At 43.9% G+C, this 23,702-nt stretch overlaps 1 protein-coding gene and 1 pseudogene across 1 annotated transcript; both read left to right on the top strand.

Annotated features, from left to right (window-relative positions):
* The first annotated feature begins 1,016 nt into the window (after positions 1 to 1,016).
* LOC142436448 (uncharacterized) lies at positions 1,017 to 23,546 on the top strand. The gene is made up of 3 exons (XM_075540094.1): positions 1,017 to 1,049; positions 1,142 to 1,927; positions 21,413 to 23,546. Exons 1-3 carry the CDS (start codon positions 1,017 to 1,019, stop codon positions 21,497 to 21,499), a joined length of 906 nt encoding a protein of 301 aa, XP_075396209.1. The 3' UTR covers positions 21,500 to 23,546.
* The window catches only part of LOC142436446 (ribosome biogenesis protein BRX1 homolog pseudogene), a 47,407-nt pseudogene continuing 45,819 nt past the window's right edge, over positions 22,115 to 23,702 (top strand).

The raw sequence follows: 23,702 nt of genomic DNA, 5'->3' as shown, positions 1-23,702 counted from the left end.
AGAAGGTCCCAACTATGCAAGGGGGGCGGAATTCCCTGTTTGGCACTGAGTGAGTGAGTGAGTTTGCGGAGCAGACGGGCTTTGGGGACGGGCTTTGGGCTTTGGGGAGTAGAGGGTTTGGGCTGGTGACTTTACGCCGCCACCCCTTGCTTCCCAGAGGGAATGGGACCGAGTCTGGGGGGTGGGTGGCAGGCAGCCCAGAGGGTCCTGAGGGTCCCGCGCCGCGGGGCCCCGCCCCTCCCTACCTTCTCTCCCCGTGGAGCACATAGGAGCTGCGGAAGAAGCCCAGGAGCTCGTTTTCAATGAGGGCATTGTAGATGATCTTCAGGTTGTAATTCCTCTGGGCGTCCAAGGTCCGGTTCAGCACCACCACCAAGACCTGGGTCTGTGGGTAGAGGAAAAAGCCGGCCACGGGCACGGCCCCAGCCACGCGGTCCTCGGCCACCTGCACCTTCTCGACGGCCACCCGGGAGGCGTGCAGCACGACGTAGCGGGTGGCGTTCCGGCACGCTATCTCCACGTTCACCTCGCCGGCGAAGGTGAAGTTCTCCATGAAGGCGGTGAGCATCAGATTGTAGTGCAGCGGCTTGAGGTGGCCCGACAAGCGCAACTGGGTCCAGGGGCGCCGCGGCTCGCGCTCCTCCTCCGATGGTGGCCGGGCGGACGGGGTCGCCGGCGTCGCCTGGCCGGCCGCTTCGGACGGCGCCGAGCCCTCGCCCGCGGGGTGGTTGCGCGGGGCGGCTCCCGGGAGGCTGGCGTTGCGGTCACGCGCGGGGGAGCCCGCGGGGCCGCCGTCGGCGCCGGGCGCGCCGCACTCGTCGAACCGCAAGCTGAGCAGCACGGCGAGCATGGTGACGGCGAGCAGCGCCACGAGGGACACGGCGAAGGCCAGCACGAGCCGTTTGTGCACCGTGATGTGGCGCTCCGTGGTGCGGGGTCGCACGCCCACCGAGTCCGCCCACGGGTCCGAGGGCCCCCTGCCGCCCGGCCGGGGCGCGGCGGCGGCGGCCTCCCCCATGGTGGCCTGCGAGGGTGAGCGGCTCTCCGCGGCCCCCTCCTCTGCCCTCTTCTTCTTCCTCCTCTTCTTTTTCTTCTTCTTCTTTTCCTTCTCCTCCTCCTGCTCCCCCCGCTCGCCGTCCAGGGCCATCACGCCGCCTCCTCCGCCTCCTCCGCCGCCCTCCCCAGCACCCCCCGCGGGCGGGCGCCCCGAGCCCCCTCCGGCGCGGGCATCCGGCAGCGCACGCGGGCCCGCGGCGCGACGCCGCCTGGCAGCCGGGAGCCTCCGGCCCGCGCTCTCGCAGGACGGGCGCCGGCCCGGGGCGCGGGCCGCCCCGACTGCCCCCGGGAGCCCCGCCTCCCCCCCCCGGGCCGGGCCGCCCGGGGCGGGCTCGCGGACGCGCCCAACTTGGAAGGCGCCGCCGCCGGCCGCCGGCGCGCTACTTCCTGGGCGGGGTCCGGGCGCCCCCTGCGCGGCCGCCGCTCCCGCCGGGCCCTCCCCTGCGCCGCGCTCTCCGCGGGAGCCCGTCCGCCGGCCCCGGGCTGCGAGCCACTGCGAGGCGGACGCCGAGCGAGGGTCCCGCGGGGGGAAGTTAGGGCTCCCGCTTTCGCCCCCCACTCCGGTGTCGCCGGGGCGTTCAGTGCTCCTCCGGGTGGGCTGCGCTGGCGGCGGCGGCGGCGGCCCCGGGGCGCCCCAGACCAGCACCCCGCAGAAGGGCCCGAGAGGATGGCCAGGAGGGACCGACTGGAGCGCCGCCGCCGGAGGAAGTCCGGGAGCTTCGGAGCCCTTCCGGGAATCTGCCCTGGAGACTCCTTCTTCGCCACCCTGGACACTTTAAGCCGCGGTGGCGGCCAACGTCTCCAGCTTGCCAACCGGACAGCCAACCGCCCTCCCTGGTTTGGATGTGGCTCTGCCCTCCGCAGATGGCAAGTAAGCGCTGAGCGCCCGGCCGGGCCACCCCCTGCAGGTAGCTGGAGCTTCGGGCTGGCTTGGTATCCCCGTGGGGAGAGCTGGAGTGAGTGAGTGTGTGTGTGTGTGTGTGTGTGTGTGTGCGTGTGTGTGTGTGTGTGTGCGCGCGCACACAGGCTCGGGTCTATATTGCCAAAGCTACTCTAGCTGCCTTCAGGGACTGAACACCTATTACCCCACCCCCACCCCACCCGAATATCCCCCCCCTCCCCTAGAAAGGCAAAGGAGGCGAGAGCGCTGGGCGGCAGGGAAGGCAGGAGAGGGGAGCGGCTGAAAGGCAGAGGCAGGCACGGGAGATTAGAGAGCTTTTCCCCGCTCTGTCACAGCAGACACCCACGGCCACAGAGGGGGTTGCTGAGCCGCCTGCAAGAACTACATTGTAAATCTTCAGCGAAACAAGCCCCGCAGCCACTCCTCTCACGGAATCTCGAGCCCCACCGCGCTGTCCAAGGATCTGTATTGCCTTAGGAGGTGAACCCCCTGGAGGAAAAGAAGATCCTGTTGGGGAGATTTGGCCTGTCTCAGATTTCACATCAGGCTCACCAGAGGATTTGGAGAGCTGTATGTAAATTGAGATAAATTCTCCATAGACTGTCGACATATATTATACAGTATGATGTGTGCAGGTGTGCAGTACTAAATTGTGGTTAGCAAGGAAGCATTGGAGTCCTCTGGCTGTACAAGCTAGAGAGAGAATTTCCCTCCCGTATCTTTAGAGTTGAGAAATGATAAAAACATAATACCTAAACATAACATCCAGGACCATATACTTGAGACAGAACAACAGGGTTCAGAGCCCCAATACTTCAGACTTGCTGGAGGAGTAAACAAAGCAATGCTATAATTGGTCGGCATTTTTTCCCCGCTTCACCCAGTCAAGATGACTCTTGTGCAGTTTTTCGGTGTTATCTTGAAGATTGTTACAAAAATGTGTTTGGAAATAAACTTTGTTAAGAATGGTTATAATAGGCCAATATTTATCAAGGCACGGAGCGGCGTTGGCTGGCTGTGGACACATGTCTGCACGGGGAAGTTCTGAACGGTGGTGCAGAGTTTCTATGAGTGTGCATGGGCTGTGCAGGAATAGCTCGAATTGGAAGAATATTCAGAGGACAGCCCCAATAAAATTAACATCCAGGAGGCAGGGGACTGGTGTTTAATAAAGCGAAGTGTTACTGGCTTTAGAGTCCATAAAAATAGTTTTCACAATATAAAGAGAATGAGAGAATTCCTCTTATATGTGTCTTTCAAGTCTTCAAATCCTCAAGGCATTTAAAATGAATCGATATTTATAATTAAATATAAAGTGTACTGATTATGTTCAAAATTATTTTCCTTACAAAAAGCAACATGTAGTGCTACTGCAGAGCTGAAAAGGTACGATGACCTTAAAATATGACCAAAAGACAAGAGATCAAGTACACATCAACTTTGTCCTAACAACAATTATAGAAATGCAGCCCATCGTGCTAAATCTCTTTTCCATTTTTCCCAGATGGAATATATGCCCAGTGCTATACATTCTAAATGTCCATTTAAGCTGCTTGAAAATGATGAAGAGAAAATGTTCTAGGGTGGCTTTTTAAAAGCATGTTGTATGTGGGCCGTTAGCAAAACCAAGGGAAAATGCCACATTCTGTTCAAGTTACTTTTTTCTGCTCTGTTTTTACATCGCTGTGCTCTTGCTGCCCATATGTATCTGGCTAAATGCATTGGAAGAAGCAAGGCGCAGCGTTACCTATTTTGCTTTCATAGCATCACACAGCAGGGGAACGGAATGGTGGGACCCTTCTCAGATCACCTGACCTCATGTTTTAATCTGCCAATTCAGGTTATTGATCTGAAGTCCATGGATTCATCACACGTTGATGATCAGAAAGGTCTGGAACCATTCGCTGGGGTCTGACAGCCGCCACCTAATGAAGAAGTTTACACACTCAGTATTGCTAGTCGTCATGAAAAGATGGGGCACATTTCCGTTCTTTATGCCTTTTCAATGTGTTCATGTTCTTTTCAGTGCTACAACAAGGAAACTCTCAGATATTTTGAGATAAAGAATATATATGTACCAATTAGTAAAGGCTTTACTAAATGTGACTGAATTAATAAATGATTTTTTTGAAATTCAAGTAGACTGGACATGACCTCTTAATGCACTGATTCCCCAAATGTAGCCTCACTCAATAAATTGACTATCAAGGTCAAGTGTATGGATATTTCTGCCTTTCATATCAATGTTATAAAAGCATCCAAGTGAGGTTTTGTTTGATTTTATGGTGTTGTGTTTTCTGAAAGTGTTTTAGCACCCTCACCCTCAGAAGCAGGGTCTTTGGAAAAATAGTAATATCTTCTTAGAACCTGCTATTTCTATCCTGTGTTTCTGTTAGATTGTGTGTCCAACAAAAATATCAAGAAATAATACCCTGATATTTCTACCAAGGAATATTGGTGTTATGGGCCTTCTGTGTTGTGAGCCACTGGGATAAAGACACTTTTGACTGGGCCAGTTCTGGAGCCATGCATTTCCCTAGGGAAATATCGAGCTTTCCAAGTACATGATGTTTTTTCTCAGAAACACATTTATTTGTTTGAATAATATTATGATTTTTCCAGTGAAGTCAATTTTGTGGCCCTAGTTGACTTGTAAAAATGGAAACAGTCTGAATATTTAATATTCATGAGTCCAAAGAGAAGTTATTTTTAATTAAATTTATACTTCACCTTGTCCCTGTAAATGATCAAAATGAACTGCCTTTCGTGAATGTGCTGGCTTCAGAGCAGAGACTTTATGCTTTAATTGTTTACACCTGAGCTCTTTTTGCTCTCCTTTGGAAACTGGTTTGTATGGTGAGGTGCAATTTAAGTGCCCTTGGATTCTCGGCCCCTTCAAGTGCGATTACTCCTTCTCATCCAGAAGCAGCTGTTGCTCAGGAGAAAGAGCTAGATAGAGCCCGAGTCAGCCCCAGCTGCTTACACAACCTAAGTCCAGTGACTGAATGAGCTCAGTTTTGGGGGTGACTGACTGTGGAGAAGTGGGACTAGGCAAACGCTACTAGTTCTTAACTTTTATGAAAGACTTAGAAACTGATATATTACCCTCTCTGCTTTCAATAGATTTCTCAATTATCTCCATTGAGAAATGTTTAATTTTTACCTTTTTAATGGGTAAAGAGACACTATAAAATGTTTAATAGCAAATATGATATGGATTGAATTGTGCCCCCTCAAAAGAAAAGGTGGAAGCCCTCATCCTTGTATCGAAATGTGACCCTGTTTGGAAATGAGGTTTGTCACTTAGGAATGAGAGAGGACTCTGATTCCATCTGAGAGACGGTTTCTAAAAGAGGAGAGCAGGCGAGAGGATAAAGTCACTGGAGGAAGAGGGCCACCATGTAAAGATGCATTTCAAAGCCCAGTCACTGAGAAGCGCCCAGAGCCTGCGGAAACTGGAAGAGGAAAGGAAAGATCTTGCTCTAGAGCTGAGGGAGCATGGTTCTTCCAATACCCTGGATTTGAACTCCTAACCTCCACAACTAACTTCAAGACAATCTCTGTTCTTTAAGCCATCTATGTAATGGAGTAGTGGAGCAGAGAGGAAGGATCAAACCTTCCCCAAACTGGCAGTCAAACAGGGTCAATGCGTGTGCTGTGAGGGCTGAGTTCCTGCAGACCACACGCAATTGGGGACCATGCTGACATGAATATGGAGAAGCTGGTTACCGCCATGTGACAACAGAAAAATGAAAACACAAATTTGTTTGAATAATATTATGATTTTTCCGTGAAGTCAATTTTGTGGCCCTAGTTGACTTGTAAAAATGGAAACAGTCTGAATATTTAATATTCATGAGTCCAAAGAGAAGTTGTTTTTAATTAAATTTATACTTCACCTTGTCCCTGTAAATGATCAAAATGAACTGCCTTTTGTGAAATTGTGATGAAATTTTTATTTTGGAAAAATTCATATTATTGTCTGGTTTATTAATCTTTTCATATTGCACAACTTGTTGATTTCACATGTGGCGCCACTGCACCTGTCAGCAGTGGTGAGGGATTTCCACAAGAACGACCCTGGTGGGTAGAACGTTCCTCACCATCTTGAGGATGGAAAGAGAATTGGTTAAAATTAGCCCTAATATGGAAACATGGAAATGTCCATGATGTGAGTAGTTTGTCACTATAGATAAGGCCTTTGATTTAACTGGGAGTTGTCTGACTTCTGTTTGTTTTTAAAGATCTATGTGAATAGAAATTACATCTAAATGTCATTGTCTTTTGTTCCTCACATAAACATTGGTGAAACTATGGAATTGTCCCTTAATCCCTTAATGCATTAATATATTTACTTGTTGTAGGCCATTGAATCAATCTCAAGTCAAGTCAAAGCAACTCCATGGAGCCAAGTAGAACACGTGGTCGGGGTCCCTAAGCTATAATCTCTGGGGAAGCAAATCTGATTGCCAGGTCTTTTGTGGAGCAGAAGGTAGGTTTGAACTTTTCAAATAACTTTCAAGCTGTCATTACCCCACCCCCACTAGCATTGCTATAGAATTATTGAAAGTCTTCTGATTATTCTTACATCAAAACAAGGTTAAGTCTAAGCAGAAAATAGATGGGAAATGTAAGGAAAAATCTGACCAAATATCCAGGGTATTTCCCAATCAAGCATTGAAAACTATACGCACAGAAGAGATAACTGGGATCTCTGGAAAGTTATGTTTCCACCAAGGTGGGGTGTTGGGGGGTCCTAATCAAGGAGGCCTGGTGGCACAACAATTAAATGCTTCACTGCTAACAGCAAGCTCTTTGGTTCAAACCCATCCAGTAACACCACAGAAGAAAAGACCTAGGAATCTGCTCCAGTAATGCATCCGGCCTAGCAAGCCCTATCGGGCAGTTCTGCTCTGGCTTACAGGATCACTATGAGTTGGAATCAACTCAGTAACACACACAGTTGGCTATAGTCCCTGGGTAGTGCAGTTACAGATACAGCTGCTAACCAAATCACTGACAGCGAATCCTCCAGAGGCATAGCAGAAGAAAGGCCTGTTAATGTATACTACCCCCTCCACCACCACCATCCCCCCCAAAAAACATTGATGAAGCACTGTGGAGCTCAGTTCCACTCTGACACTGGATCAATGACAACGTAAAACTTCAGTGTTTGCTCTGGGTTCTTTGTTTTATAAGCTCAGGAGGCAAACTCTATAAAAAGGCAAAGTATGTATTGTGGAAATCTTATATATTTATAAAGCTTGCAAGCATAATAGGCACCAGATTTTACACACAGAACAGAAATTGGGTCATTTTCTAGGGATACATTATGTTGAACTAGTCTGAACTAACTAGTCTACTAGCTGAAGAAAGGAAAACTATAAGATACCAACATATTTTTGTCATGAACTTAAGTTGTTCAAATACATAACTATGACAAGAATTAATTATATAAGAATTAGGTAATGGTAAAGGTTTATCGAGGACTTTCTCAAGCTGAAAGAACATTTCAGGCCTCCAACTGCAATGTTGAAAGATTGAATGGACAAAAATTCAACAAAACAAAGTAACAAAATGATAAGGAAGGAATCGAGAGCCAAAAAAACTGATCAACCAATGTTCAGTTCACGCCAGGAGAGAACAGCTGATCAAGAACTGACAGTACTGAAAAAAGAAGTCCAAGTTACACTGAAGGCATCAGCGAAAACAAGGCTCTGGGAATTGTGCAGTTAACAGATAGCAATTGAGCTGTTTTGTCAAACAGATAATACTGTAAGCACACATTCACCTACAGCAAGAAATGGGAAAGACAGACACCTGCTCCACTGACTGGGAAAGACTCACATCTGTGCCAGTTCCCAAGAAAGGTAATTCGGCTCACTCTGGCAACTATCCACCAATATATTAGTACAAGTAAGCTTTCACTGGAAATATCCTTAAGTGGGCATAGCAGTACATTGACAGACAACTGCCAGAGATTCAAGCTAGATTTAGAGAAAGGTGGAGAATGATGGATATTATGGCTGATGGCAGATGGAGCTTACAGAAAAGCAGAAAATACAAATAAGAAGTCAACCTGTGTTTTATTGATTACACAAAGGCATTCAACTGTGTGGATCATAACAAATTATGGATAACTTTGCGAAGAATGGAAATTCCAAAAGACTTCATATTGCTCCTATTGAGCCTGTGTGCAGACAAAGAGGCTGTACCAGAACAAGAGGATAGCGCATCGTTTAAAATCAGGACTAAGTTACTGGAAGGGCTGTATGCTTTCATCATCCTTACTCCATCTGTGTGCTCAGCCAGTAACCTGAGAAACTGAACTCAGGATTACAGGAAGGCACGTTAACAGCCTGCTATGTGCAGATCATGTACCCTAGCTGGTTAAAAGTAAAGAAGATTGAAAGCACGTACTGATGACTAACAAAGAACGCAGCCTTCAATGTGGATTTCCCTTCGGCATCAAGAAAACACAGGCCCTCGCAGCATAAGCAACACCATGATAAAGAGAGCAGTATGGGAGTGCCAACGATCTCATTTTAACTGAGTGCACCGTCAATGTCCACGGAAGCAGCAGGCAGGGAGCCAAACGACATACCGAACTGGGAATAGCTGTTGCAAAAGACCTATGAAAGGTGTTCAAAAGGCGGGTTCCTCTTTGATGACTAAGGGGAGCCTGACCACAGCCATGGTATTTTCAGTCCCTTGTGGTCAATGAATAAAGAAAACCGAAGGAAAATTGTTACCTTTGATTGCGGTCTTGGTGAAGATCATACTGTGGCCTATAAGAAGAAGCACACCGGTCCTGGAAGAAGTGCAGCCAGAAGGCTCCCTAGAGGCAAGCATGGTGAAATGTCACCTGACGCACATTGGACATGGTATCAGGAGAGACCCGATCAATGGTAACTTCGAACTTCAGTGTAAACTAGAGAGGCAGCAAGACAATGGGAAGAACCTCAGATAAAGCGGCGCCCCAGCCGCAGCACTAATGTGAAACAGAGCAATGCTGTGAGGTGGTGCGGCATTGCTGTACATGCAGTCCCTGTGTGTCAGAACCAGCTCCGCAACTAACAACACCGAGAACTTGCCACGTGCCCTATGGTTGTTGAGCGACTTTAGAATATCTCATTTATCGTGAAAATGACCCCAACAGGATCATTGCTACCATGATCCCTATTTGAAAAAAATGAGACTGAAAGAAATTAATGTGCCTAAACTAATTTAATTAGTTGGTGACTGTCTTAGGTTTCTAAGGCTCAGATCACATCATAAACTGTGGTTAACATATTAGTACAGAAATGTTATGCCATAATTCTAGAAGCTAGAAGTCTAATTCAATGTGTAGACCAGGCCATAGCCCTTCCCCCCCACTCCAAGTCTCTAAGACAGTGGTTCTCAACCTTCCTAAGGCTGCGACCTTTTAATACAGTCCCTCACATGTGAACCCCTCCCAACCACATAATTATTTCTGTTGCTACTTCATGGCTGTAATGTTGATACTGTTACGAACCAGGCAACCCCTTTGAAAGGGCCCTTTGATCCCCAAAAAGGTCACGACCCACAGGTTGCGAACTGCTACTCTTAAGATCTTTTGTTAAGAACCATATGGTCATATCATTTGATGCAGAAAAGGCATTTGACAACATCCACCCCTTATTCCTGATGAAAACAATCAACAAAATGGGAATTAGATGGGAAATTTCTCAACACAATTAAGGCCATAGATTATAAACCAAAGGCCACTCTCTTCGTCAATGTAGGAAAGCGGCAAAGATCCCCGCCTAGTGAGTGGGAATCGGACAGACTCATCACTCTTATTATTCAACCTTGTGCTGGAATGATTAGCCAGAGCTATTGGACAGTCAAAGGAAATCAAAGAATGTGGATTGGCAAGGAAGAAGTCAAAGTCTCACTACTTGAAGATTATATGATTTTATACATAGAAAATCCCCCAAACATTCAGAAAATTGTTAGAAACAATCTGAGGAGACTCAGCAACGTGGCAGGATACAAGATTAACATACACATAATCTGATCCCTGTGTGCTAATGAGAGCAATACGGGAAGAATATGAGAAAAAGGAATCAAGTAAACAATACTAGTTACAATATCCACACAAACAATGAGACGTACTTAGGAATAAAGGATAAGCCTCACCAGAAAAACCTAGGACGTGTACAGCGAAACTATGCTTCTACAAGAAGCCGAAAGAGAACCACTTAAAGAATATTTATGAATACAATTGCAATTCAGATCCGGACTCCACATGCGTTCTTTAACGACATGAAGAAGACACTACTAACTTCATGTGGTAAGGAAAGATACCCAGGAGGTATAAAAATAAAAAATACTTAAGAAAAGCAAAGGAGGAGGCTTCGCCCTTCTGGACCTCACAACCCATTGTACAGCCACATTATCGAAAACGTCCTGGTACTGGCACAATGACACTGGTACATAGACTAGTTGAACCAAATAGAGATGCCAGAAATAAATCCTTCCACCTAAAGAAAATTTATCTTCAAAAAAGGTCCTAAAACCATCAAATGGCATTAGATAAATTAGATTTCCATTTTGTAGAAGAATGAAACAAGACCTGTCACCCCATGAACAGAAACATACTTAAGATGGATCAAAGACCTAAAAGTAAAACCCAGAGCCATAAAGTCATCGGTAAGAAATCAAGCTGAGAATAAAAATTCCATAGGACCTGGTAATCTCGCTGCTGGGTGTAAATCATAAAGAAGTAAGAGCCGTACCAGGAGCAGACATAAGCACATCCATGTTCAATGCAACACTGTAAGCTGGAACAAGAAGATGGAAAAAACCTAAGTGTAGAAGAACGGATAAAGAAACTGACACAAACACACAATAGAATAGTATGCATCACTAAAACTACCAACACCAAACCACAAATCATGTCCTGGCATATGGAACTAGAGAATATGATGATGCATGAAATTAGCCGTCACAGACGGAGAAGTGTGATATGAGACCACTCTTATAACGAGGGGGGAAACCAAGACGAGGACTTCCATGCTAAAGGGAACAGGCTTTGGAATTTGGGAGGCCATGGAGGAAAGACAAAGCAATGGGCTAGGCTGTTAACAGGTGTTTCATTAGGTGAAATGGAATAAGGCGGTCCACAAGAGGGAGAAGAGAAATCGAGTGGATGAAGGGTGAACTATTGGGACTTTGATTAGTAGTTTAAATTGTTGAATACAAAGTTAGTGATCTGAAAATTAAACACGCACCTAATTTACAATAAATATTGTTTCATGAGTTTTCAAAATTTTTAAAAAATTTAACATTTTTAAAATTGAAAAATTCACGGGTTGTCAGATGCATCCTCACATGGCTGCCCTAAGTCCGTGCTGCTCCTCTTTTACGAGAACACCAGCCACACAGGATTAGAACCCACGCTGCTCCAGGATGACCTCATGCCAACCGAGGGCGTCTGCAAGAATCCTATGTGCTAAAAAGCTACCGTCATACCTAGCAAGGGTTAGAACTGCAACATACCTTTGTGAGAGCCCTTTTCAATCAACAGCTGTGGCAATGCTCAGATTCCAAATCAGGTCATGTTGTTCTGTAACTTCTACAGGTAACCATAATGCTATCCTGTTCTCAGAAAGGTAAGCAACTGTAACAAGTCTGAGTGCATAGCTGAAACTCTTTATATAAGTTATGAAGTTGGTGAGACACTGAACTAGGAGTGTAGGGCAGAACCAGACAGCTCTGAGCTCTACTCTTACTAGCATACAGAAGTGCTACCTGGGTGTTTGTTACGTGAAGTGAATAAATAGAGAATAGTGTAGTGTGACCCTCCGCAGAATAATTATAATTTTATAAAATAATGATTATAGAAAGCACAGCATTATCCATCCTGGATTGAGAACTAAGTAGTTGAAAGAGTTGACGATAGCTTATTTTCATACTGCAGAACAAGCAGTTTATGTGCTTTACAAATCTTAACTTGTGGATGCATTAAAAATATTCCCCTTTGACCCAAGATGGTTTGACAGATCAAATTTACACGATTTGAACGGCGCCTCACCACTTTCAAACCACAGTCAGTATCTGCATAAAAGACATACTGAGTGTAAACGCACATAAAGGTGAAACACATCCTGCTTTAGTGCCTCCACGTACTCTAATCTGTAAATGTTAATCTTTCTTACAGTAATTTATCCCATCTCTTTACATTAAGAGAAAAAAATCATCACAGCCCCTTATTTGATATATAAATATAACTATACTAAGTAGAATATTAAATCTAGCTATCAGATGATCATTGTGGATAAATTGACAAAAATATGGTGAATTAGTGTAGTATTAAAATACAGCTAACATGGAAGTCATATGCCTAGGTGTGATTTTTTTAAAAGCTGATTTTGGCACACGGTGTCTTATTTTTAATATTGTAATATTAAACCCTGTTCTTGCATAGTCAGCTTCCTGGTCAAGGACATTTTAATGTCTGTGTCAGAAGCAGACTTTCTGCTAGAAAATAGTTCATGATGAACATGCAAAATAATGCTAAAAATTTAAATCACATTGTCAACTACACTAAATTCCTACCGGGATACTAGGCAAAGGAGTTGTACTTAGATGTCAGTCCACTATGTCTGTGTGAAGGTGCAGAGGTGGAGTCCAACCTATCCCTCAGGTCACAGCCTGAGGATGCCTCATTAGGGTATGGCCTTTTGCAAGCGAGGCAGGAAGAACTCCCTCTCTTGCCCTTGACTGGCCTCCTTGCTGGGACTCTGCCTGCCACCAAGGGCAGCACCCTGTGGTTCTCCAGAGAACTGTTGGCGCCCCACCTTGCTTCCGTCGACCTTGGATCCCAGTGTTCACAGGCTGATGTCCCTGCGTCCCGCTTCACTTTTCGGTGTCATCAGTCTTGGGCTACCAGAGTCTGAAGAGGACCACGGACGTTGGTTGGACTGGGCTGGAATGATTTCTTAATATATAATTTTATCTTGATAGAAAGTTCTTTTTATAAATATCTGAGTGTCACTGGTTTTGTTTCTCTAGACAACTCAGCCTAACACAGGAATGAATTATTGTGTTTTTTCCCTCTTCAAGTTTTAGGTCTGTGTGCAAATAGCATAGTTCCTTCCCTCGGAACTGAAGAGCAGCTTCTGGTTCACTCCATCTCTTTGCGCATAGTCAGTAAAGCTTGTGCATAGTCAGTAAAGGGAAACTCTTCCTTTCAGCTCATGATACCCTAATTCAGAACCCATCTTCAGTCTCAGGATTGGATACTAAGACTACACCAAATTTGTTTGAGACACACATTGTTTTCTGAGAACATTTCCACACACCCAGAAGGCACTTTTCAATGGCTTAAAAAGAAAGTAGGAATTTGGGAATGCAGAAATATTCCTGAAACTCGAACATTTAGACTTTTGGCTATGGGGTATTATTACAAATATTAAAAATCTCACTAAAAGGATCTTCAAAAAGTTCATGAAAAAATGGACTTGAGAAATAATGGAATTTTCCCAGGAATGTTTGAAAGGCCCCCAGCTCATATAATATGTTGTTACACTGATTGCCTTTTATATTAAGAAACTAAGTGCTGGGGACTATACAAAACGTAAAAGTGCAATGATCATCATTTATATGCCAAACAGTTGACCAGTTTATATCTGTACAAAGTCGTCCCTGCAAAAGGGATCCACAGAAAATGCAAACTGCTGACTCTTGAAAAATAACCAACTGTGTCATAAAATGAAGCATTTTTCCTCTCAACAGTTTGTGGGAGGGGAAAAGCAATGCACCTGAAGGAGACGATTTGTGAATTATTAAATAAAAGTTGACCCGTTCATAAAATTGGTTAATTCTCAGTATAGGATTTATTATGTAAGTCTTCCTTGTATATTCACTTTAGTCATTTTTCTCTTTAGTGCCACCTTGTGGGTTCGCCAGTAACAATAAATACGTAGTTTTTAGTCTCTGGGGTTTGGGGGAAGTTTTTGTCTTCTGCTGTGTTTAAGCTAGTCTTCATCGTGGTGTGGTAAACTCGGCCATTCGTGTCCTCAGACAGCCTCTGCACCAGAAGGTATGTGCCATACCTCTGCAACTGGCCCTTCTGGAGACCAGGATGATTTCTCAGAGATCGGCAATATTGGAGTCTATACAAAAATCGATGTTAATTTACAGGATAATCACCAAACTTATCTTGGATAACATAACTGGCCAGCTCGGACGTGATTTTTCCATAAGAAAAGTGTTTTCTCAATTCAGTATCATGATGTTTCCAACAGTGTCCCATGAGAATTGATTCTAGGTAATTCGCAGCGCTGCTTAATCCTGTTGTAGAAAAGCTCTGGTATCTGATTTCGTCGCTAAGGCAGCTTACTTCTAACATGAGATTGCATTTGCATTGAGTTATCATACTCAGGTTTTTTTTTTCAATTATGCTGCTGCTATGAGAGAAGAAGGAAAAATTCCACACAATATATTGAATGTCTTTTTTCAGACATACAGGAAATATATATTCCCTAACACGACGGTCCTCAACCTGTGGGTTGTGACCCCTTTGGGGGGTCAAACGGCCCTTTCACAGGGGTCGCCCAATTCATAACAGTAGCAAAATAACAGTGATGAAGTAGTAACGGAAATAATTTTGTGGTTGGGGGTCACCACAATGTGGAACTGTATGAAAGGGTCGCGGCATGAGGAAGGTTGAGGGCATAACATTTTCTACATATTATAATAATCTTTTAAATTGTCAAAGAAAAATCCATGGCTTATCCTCTTTAAAAAGTGAATGTAATCCACATGTGACCTCCTCCCTGGGAGATGGACAGCAGAGAAGGGGGGAAGGGAGACTCCGGATAGGGCAAGATATGACAAAATAACAATCTGTGGATTATCAAGGGCTCCTGAGGGAGGGGGGAGCGGGGAGGGAGGGGGAAAAAAAGAGGACCTAATGCAGAGGGCTTAAGTGGAGAGCAAATGCTTTGAAAATGATTAGGGCAAAGAATGTACCGATGTGCTTTATACAATTGATGTATGTATATGTGTGGATTGTGATAAGAGTTGTATGAGCCCCTAATAAAATGTAAAAAAAAGAAAAAAAAAGACAAACGTAAAAAAAAGTGAATGTGTCTGAACTTACTGCTGTGGGTGTATGTGGACACTTTTTGAAATTGTATTTTTGGAGTCATTTAAGAGAAAGTAAAAATCATGTATAGTCTGGTTACTTGGAATGTGTAAATGCTCAGAGTTGAACTCCTCCTAACCTATTAACATTTGAAGGTTGGGCCATGTATTATTCAAAAAGTAATTTTCCCTGGATCTGCAATAAGGCCTCGGACCTGACCTATAACCGGAATGTCTTAAGCTACTGGTTATCAATGCTGGAAGCACACCAACAAAACAAGAAAATGTAAGTATTTTTCTAGGCTTGCTAAAGTCTAATTACAGAACTAGGACACAGTCCAGTCAAACACTATCAGTAAGACTGCAAACCCTTCGAATATAACTCCCTACTCACCTTTGATCTTGATCAAGTCTCACACTGTGCTTCCAGAATTAATACATTGTGTTTTCCATTTCAGGAACTTTAATTGTTCCATTTTGCCCTCATTGTTTCCCACAGATTTCGTACAGGAACAAATTTAAAGATACCTTCAAATGATGTCAGTTACGTTGTTCTCGATTTATCCTGTGCTCGGAAAGTTGCTTTGAAATCCAAACCTAAAATCAAAAACCCCGGAGCTAGACTCCTATACCTTGGACCAAGAAGAGTGCTGAGCAGTTTTTCCTTCATGCTTCAACTTCAGCATTGACATTAGAAGCCTATCTTCTTTCTCGCCCTTACGACCAGCTAGGAACAGATATAAATCTCTCAGCAAATTATACCCTAAGCTTCAGAAACTGCTATGTAAGCCATCTAGAAAACCCATTGAGCAGATAGGGACTGCTGAACTGCAGTGATGAAGTTCTATTTTATTTATGGTAAATAGATACAGGAAACATATTTCATATCTTCTCTGTTACAGATTTCAAGTTGGACAGATCCTAATTGGATTACATTATAGACCAACAGACTTCTACTTTAAAGTCAAATGGCATGTATGGTCTCTGTTCAGTTCCTCTTAAAGTCTGGCTGCACAAAATATATTCCTGACATTCTTTAGCATCTTGGTTCCTTTAATCTTCCAAAGTGGAAAGTGATGAATTTTGACTTGTTCTTAAAAGCGCTAACATTCAACTAGGAAAACTCAGTAAGTGACACCTATTAATGTTCCCTTTTGTCTTCTAGACAGAAAATCAAAGCTATTTAAAGTAAAAGATACACTTAAAATCAATGTGTGCCCACAAGTTAGCATCAATGCTTACAAACCCTCTCTGTGATCATTGTGTCTTATTTGCGTATATATTACTTTATGTATCTAAATCTATGAATAAGAGAGAGGTATCATTTGATGAGAAAGGAATACATGTTTCCATAGGGTCTGAATAGAGACTCTGCTGACCTGTAGTATTATAAAATACTGCGCCACTCTTCCATTTTCAGTTTTTGCCAAGATAGCCAAATTAAACTGATGTGATAATCATCCAAATATATAATTGTAAAACCATGATTGTAGAATCATTTCTTTCTAGCTCCATGAGATTTACCTCTGGTAATTCTGTTTAATGTTCAGAATTCTATAGCAGTTCTCTTGAAATATTCTAAGCAGAAGCTATACCTTTTAGGGTATGCAAATAGTTGCTTCCCAGCAACATTATAATCTATAACCTGTATTATGACTTGAGCAGAATGAGCCCTCCGTTTTGATTGCCTATGGCTCAAAGTGTTAATGTTCTTGAACTGCCTTGTCTGTTATTAGCTAGTTGAAATTGCACTAACCATGAGAATTAATTATGGTCTGCATCTCCCCTCTCTTCAGTAGGCTTTGTCTGCACCTTCCTAGCTGAGAGGGGAGCTTCTGCTACGAAGAATGACAGACTCCCACTGCACACCTTCCCTACTGTCTGCTCCCCAACTCCAACAGTAATCCGGCCTGAGGACCTTTATATTCCGGTGTTACTTCTGAGTTCCTTAATTACTTTCCCCCAAACTGCTATGTTCTCCAGTGTTTTCTCTAGAGGGAAAAATGAAGATACATAGGCACAGGTGTAAATGTCAGACTTCATCATTTATTTATTGAAGATCACTTAAGAGCAATCTGTAATTTCTTCCATAACCTCAAAATGGGTTTCTCTCAGCCACGTAATCTCTCAGGGAAGCGTTTGTTATGAAATGATCACCTGCTTTTGCAAAGTCCCGGGAGCTTTAAGCTGAATGCCTCTCATGTACCAGTCGCTGAACAATTGACGGCATGATGACTGAGTTGGGCAGCTGCCCGTTAGGTTAGCCATTTGACACCAGCAGCCACTCCATCCAGGAAGCTGAGGCTGTCTACTGTAGCGAGTTGACGTCTCATGAACCCAGAGGACCAGTTGTATCCTACTCTACACAGGGCCACTATGACTTGGAATTGACTCGATGGTTTGGGATATAGTTAATAGGCAATAAACAGGCCAACAACCCAATAGTGATTTGACTAGAACGAGTCAGCAAACTGCGCCTCTCAAACCATATGTCGTTTTATGAGTAGGCATGTGTGGCTCTGAAGTAACAGAAAATTGTAAAGGATTTTGGATAGGGTTCAGATAATTGTGATTTCATTTGTTTGTAAAAGTATCTTTTTGGCTCTTTGATTTTTAATGGTGTGGAACAGGATTGGCTGTTCTGTCTCCACAGTTTACCAACCTCTGGACAAGAAGATCATTTCCATACCCCTTGGAGTTCAGTCCTGTACCGTCAACATCTAGAAAAATGTAGCCACTAGCCACTGTTTCTCAGAAAAGCATTACCACTTCCCTGGTACCTGTTAAGCAACTCGGAAGAAGAAGAAAATGTGCAGGGAAAAAATGTCCTGAGGAAGTCTAAAATTGTTAACAAAACCCTTCTTCCACTTTGCCTTCCCAATACACAAGATCCTGTGTGGAGTGGGGATTTTAAGTAATATTTAGAAATTACTTTTCCAACTCTCATTATAGAGTGATGTAAACCTTATGGAAAGTAGTTTGGCAAATGCTTGTCAAATTCGCCAAAGTAAACAGCTGCAGTGAGATGTTTGAGACACCTTGTATCATAAATGTTAACAGAAACCTCACTTACTAGACTGCAGGCTGTTCAGGGGTGAGGAATATGTCAAAGGGGCTTCAGGGGTTCGTAGGAAAATGGAATAAAGAGGCATGTTTATTTATGTATGCACAAAGCAAGCACTCCAGGGCATCCCAAGCCCTTAGTACATATACGTTACATGAGTGAAGTCAGTAGTGCTTATCATCAGTTCCCTTGGCCTTCTGGCTCCTTCACTGCCTTTGCTTTGCCACATCCTCTCGGGATGCGTGCCTGCTGCAGGCGCTCTTCACCTCGGACGTCTACCGCCCGTCCCAAGGAACCGCCTTTGGGGGGCGATCTCATCACTAAGGTGCCTCTTCTCCAACCCCGTCAGAGATTTGGCACCAGAATATTTATTGAAAGCAGTTCCACCTATTTTGGGAGGAGACAAGCTAACAGAAATGACAGCATTGTCCCTGAATGAGCCAGTAAGTCAGTAGGATCTAAATTAGTATCAGATCCTCGAAGTTTCAAATTTTGAAACCAAAGTGAATGTGTTTTCCCACATGGAGGATGTGACTAGATGTTGGAACACGTTAGGCATTACAAAATGAGCTACACTTCACACGGGACTTAAACTCTGAAATAAAGACTATAAGGTAACAGGCACCTGCGGTGCAATTTACTCCTAAACAGTACCTCAGACTTACTACAATAATTGGTAAGTCAGCTTTGTGTGCCTGTTTCATTATACCAATATGTATGTTTAAATGCCACATGTAATACATAAACAATATTTTTAATTACGTTAAAATTGGGTCAATAAAACACTCAAGTAATTTGACTACCTTTCCCCCACCCCGCCATATGCTTGAAATGAACTTGTATGTCACTGAAGACTTCAAGTTCGCTTCAATGTTCATTGTTTAGCCACTCAGACCAATGTTTATTACATCTAAAGACTGGGGAGTCTGGAGGGGTTTTGTGCGTTTATTTTCTCTAATGGAAACTTTTTTTTTTAACCTGCCCTCTCCTATGTATCCCCTCCCCCTTTCCCCATGCCTGTTGCTGGCCTCCTCGCGGGCATCAAGTCGTTTTTTGGTGCCCAAGCCACATTGCTCCTTTAGTTTTGCATATAACAATGGAGATTAAATATGTCAATTTGTAATATCGACAGCCTAAGATCTCTAGATTTGTCCATGTCTTTCTGTGCGTAAGAGTGTTACTGCTCCTTGTTGATGTATAAGATTCCATCGTATGAATGTACCAGAACTTGTTTAGCCATGGCTCTGGGGTTCGGGGGTTGGTTCTTTGTTTTTGCTATTGCAGAAATCGCGGCAAGAAGCATGGGTGTACTTATGTCTGTTTGTGTTTTCCTCTTAATTTCTTCGTAGAAGTTGGAGAGAGGAGAGAGATTGCTAGGTCAGGTCATAAGGGACTTGGCTTTGCGTGTGCTGATGGCCGCACGCGTCGCGCTGGCTTCCGGCACGGCGCCCCCCTCCCACCAGCAGGGTTACAGCGTTCCTCTTGCTCTGCATCCTCTGCAGCACTTCTTAATTTCTAGTTTATTGAATTTTTTGAAAAGTGATGGTGTGCGATGGAAACTCATTGCTTTCATTTGTATTTCTCTCATTGCTAATGAGCTTAACAATTCTTCATATGGTTCTTGGCCACCTCTGGGTCATCTTTGGTAATGTTTGGGGTCATGGGATGAAGTTTGGCTCTTGTTTCATTCTCCTGCAGGTGAAGATCCAGTTTTCCAGCATGATTCGTTGAAAAGCTGTCTCTCACTCATTTAATAGGTTGTAGTTTTTATTTAAAAATGGAGGTGTCTGTATATACGTGGTTCTTCTTCTGAGGTGTCTATTATCATCCATTGGTCTTCCTGCCATTGTGCCAGTCCCAGGCTGCGTGTTAGCATGGCAATAAAGTAGGTTTGAAAGGCTGGGAGTGAAAGACCCACTTAGCTTTGTGAAAAATTTGAATAGTGTCTGTGGGTGTGTGTGTTTGTCCTAGGTTCCTTTCTCTCTCATATAAATTTGGTAATTAGTTTTTCCATTTCTTTGAAAATTTGTGATGGAATTTGGATCACAAGTGCACTGACTTTGTAAAGTATTTTGAAAATGTTGATATTTTCACAACATTTAGTCTGCCTCCCTTTTTAAATAACACTGCTGCTAATTTACTATTGTAGTTGTATGATGTCAAAATAACTTGCTAATACAGAAAGCTTAATTTAAAAATATGCTCACTGGCTTACTAACCTAGGATTCATGGACTACTTCTACTTACATTTTAATGTTACATAATTTTGCTATTGCTTTGAAACCGTTGAGCCAACCTCTCCAATAAAACAAATCGCCAGACTCACTTCCATCGAGTCAACTGCTACTCGTACCAACCCTTGAGATTCTGAACCTATAAATCTTTAAGGAAGTAGAAAACCTCATCTTTCTTCCACAGATTGGTACCTTTAACTGCTGACGCGGTTAACAACCTGACACAAAGCCAACTACACAGACCTCTAACAAATTCTTCATCACAGTCGCTTGCATTTGCTGCATGTGCCACTTGAAGGCATTGGAAAGATAGCAAGCCTTTTGTTGCATTAAATCTGTGTTTCCCGAAGTAGGTAGTACATCCCCTGGGGATGCTGGACTGCTGCAAGTGATTGGAAAAGTCAGACACCTGCGCTTTATCCTGGATTGTGTGCTATTGTGGCAGGAGTTGTTTGCTTTGGTTTTGGGGGTGCTGTTTTTGGTTTGTTTTTTCCTGAACACAGGGCAGTAGGCCAAAGAAGTTTGGGAACCTATCCTTTAAACTCACTTGCCTGGAGTCTTCTCTGACTTCTAGGACCCTGTAGAACTGAAACCAGAGGGTTGCCTAGGTTGAAAATCCTTTAAAAAATAAAAAAGCAGGCTGCCGTATGTGCGTTAACATCACTGTATTTCTACTTAGGAGCCGAGCACTTTAGTCACTGCACTACCAGGGCTCCTATAGTAAACCCTTAGCCATCAAGTCTATTCCTACTCATGGTGACTATCCAGAGGGAGTAGAACTGCTCCTATGGGTTTCCAAGGGTGTAAATCTACACAGGAACCCAGTGCCTCACCTGCTCCTAGAGAATAACTGGCAGGTTAAAACGGCTGACTTGAGGGTAACAGCCCAATACACAACATATTAGGCCACCAGGCCTCTTCTTCTTGCGATAAAGTAAGGGTAAATTTTAAAAACCATATGCATCTGTTCTGAGTTGTCTACAAATGCTTAAAGATACAGAGTCTACCTGTAGTCGTAATGCCTTCCTCTCTGTCCCGCAGGAAAAGCAGTCCAGTGCTTGTCTGGGCTTGCCTAAAGAGTGCATCGGAGCTGACAAGAAGGCAATCTGGCAAAGTTCAGGACTCTAAGGAGGGATGCCTGAGCAGATCAGAGGACCAACAGCATCAGATGAATGATGACGTATGAGGACAAGGAACCAAGTCTCTTAGGAAGACACAAATATGCAAAGGGAGGACTTCAAATTAACTTTGTGGAGTCAAGCTGTAAGTGGAGGTAAAGATGTAATTTCATAGTTTTTAACAAATATAGATACAAACTCCAGATCACTAGCATCGAGTTAATTCTGATTCATAGCAACCCTAGATGACAGAGTAGAACTGCCCCTTGGGGTTTCTGAGCCTGACAATCTTTGCTGGAGCATACAGCTTCGTCTCCCTGGAGCTGCTGGTGGAGTGGAACTGCTGACCTTGTGCTTAGCAGCTCGACATGAAGCCTACTCTGCCACATGTAACTAAGACACACACCGAGAGATGGTGCGTACATCCACTAAAATAACCTGGAAGCAGCAACATTGCCGAAGCAATGAGAAGAGTTAATGGCCAAATCCTGGTTTCTAAATATCTCTCCGTACTAAAGAAATCAAGATCACTGGAGGTTCCAACGGTGGGTCAAAGCAGGAATGAAGTGAGATTTTAACATCTTGGTATGCCACGGAGTCAGTGAGCTCAAAGAACGATGTGAACATGGCCAAAGAACACAGGAGCCACCTGGAAGGTAAGACAATTGATGCAGCACAATGAAGCGAGTAATGGATAATAAATTCATGAATAAAAGAGAAATCTGTTTGTCCACACTGATATATACAAATAGAAAAGGAAATGCTTTCTTAGCTTAGAATGCCAGCTAATCAAGGTACCGGGAACTCAGCAAGAAACAACAATGATGCGAAATCTAGTGCTTTAAAGTGAGACACAACTTTACTCCGTCTTAAAGTATCTTCAGACAAAATTGTTACCAATTGCAAAAAAGAAGAAAACTTCATAGTGGAGAACCCTAATTTAAAAACACCATTTGAATCAAATGATAAAAATGAACACTTGTTCATTGTCATCAAATTGATTCCACTTGTGGGGGCCCCATGGATGCGATGGGCTCTAGGGCCTCTCAGACACAGGTTGTCCGGCCTGTTCCTCTGTGGTACTATTAGGTGGTTTTGAACCGCCAACTCTGGTTAACAGTCAGTGCAAGCCAAACCATTAAAACTCACCTAATGAGATGCAGTAAGAATGCATCCTAATTCTGGTATTCCAGGTAAAACTGCATTACCTTGACCTAACAGAATACACATCAAACAAAACTGGAGGGGGTTTCTATAATATCACTGGCCTTCACAAACGTCAGGGCCATGAACGTCAGAGAGACAGAGGAGCTACTTCAGACTGACGGAGGCTGAGAAGACATGACACCTGAGAGTAATGCGATCCTGAAGTGACCATTGTTGCTGCAAGCACATTACTGGAATAATTGGCATATTTTGAATTTGGTCTCTGGGAGAAGGTTACTGAGTTAGTTTATTGTGCCAGCCTGGCCTATAAACACATGTGGGGTTAATTGAAGGACAGAGGGATAAATGGCTCGGTGAACCTTGCCTTTAGAGTTCTCGAGTCTCTTGCTTTCTAATGGTCAGACCAATATGTAGCTGCCTTAGCCAATTCCCTGCTTCAGCTGGCAAGGCTCACTTCCTGCAAGACATCCCCAAGAAGAAGCCACATGGATCTACCCCAATGCAGCCCTGGGTGCTGGAGCACCCGTGTAGAGACCCCTGCCAGTGCTGAGACGCTTACACATTCACTGACTCCGCTTTCCTCCTGCAGTCGGCGTCATAGTGTGTGTTCTGTGAGATGGAGGAGGACTTTGTGGATTGGTATTGGACATCTGGGTTAGTGGGTTAACGTTGGACTTGTGGACTTGGGCAGCACTGGGCTGGGATGTTCTCTTGATGTGCACTTAACCTGTATATGAAACTCTGTCTTATGCATGGTTGCTATGGCTTTGTTTCGCTGAAGCACCCAGACTAACGCGGTTACTGGGCAGATCATCATGCTGTGCTATTCATACAACGCTTCTATCAGGATGGAATTATTGAAAATAAAAGTCTGTTTGGCAAGCCTCTCTGCTTGCTCATCAGTATTATTTTTAGGTGCCCCTGTGCTGCTAGGAACAGAACATTGGTAGAGCGGCAGTAAGGAAAGCGGGAGTAAAGTGGGGGAAAAGGTGAAGCGGTCATGTGGCAGCCATCCACCGACTAATTCACAGTCAAGTTTTTGCTTT

This window comes from Tenrec ecaudatus, unplaced genomic scaffold (genome assembly GCF_050624435.1).
Source record: "Tenrec ecaudatus isolate mTenEca1 unplaced genomic scaffold, mTenEca1.hap1 Scaffold_275, whole genome shotgun sequence".
NCBI classification, from domain to species: Eukaryota; Metazoa; Chordata; class Mammalia; order Afrosoricida; family Tenrecidae; genus Tenrec; species Tenrec ecaudatus.
The sequence above is the reverse complement of the archived record's forward strand: the minus strand, read 5'-3'. Positions and strand labels throughout refer to the sequence as shown.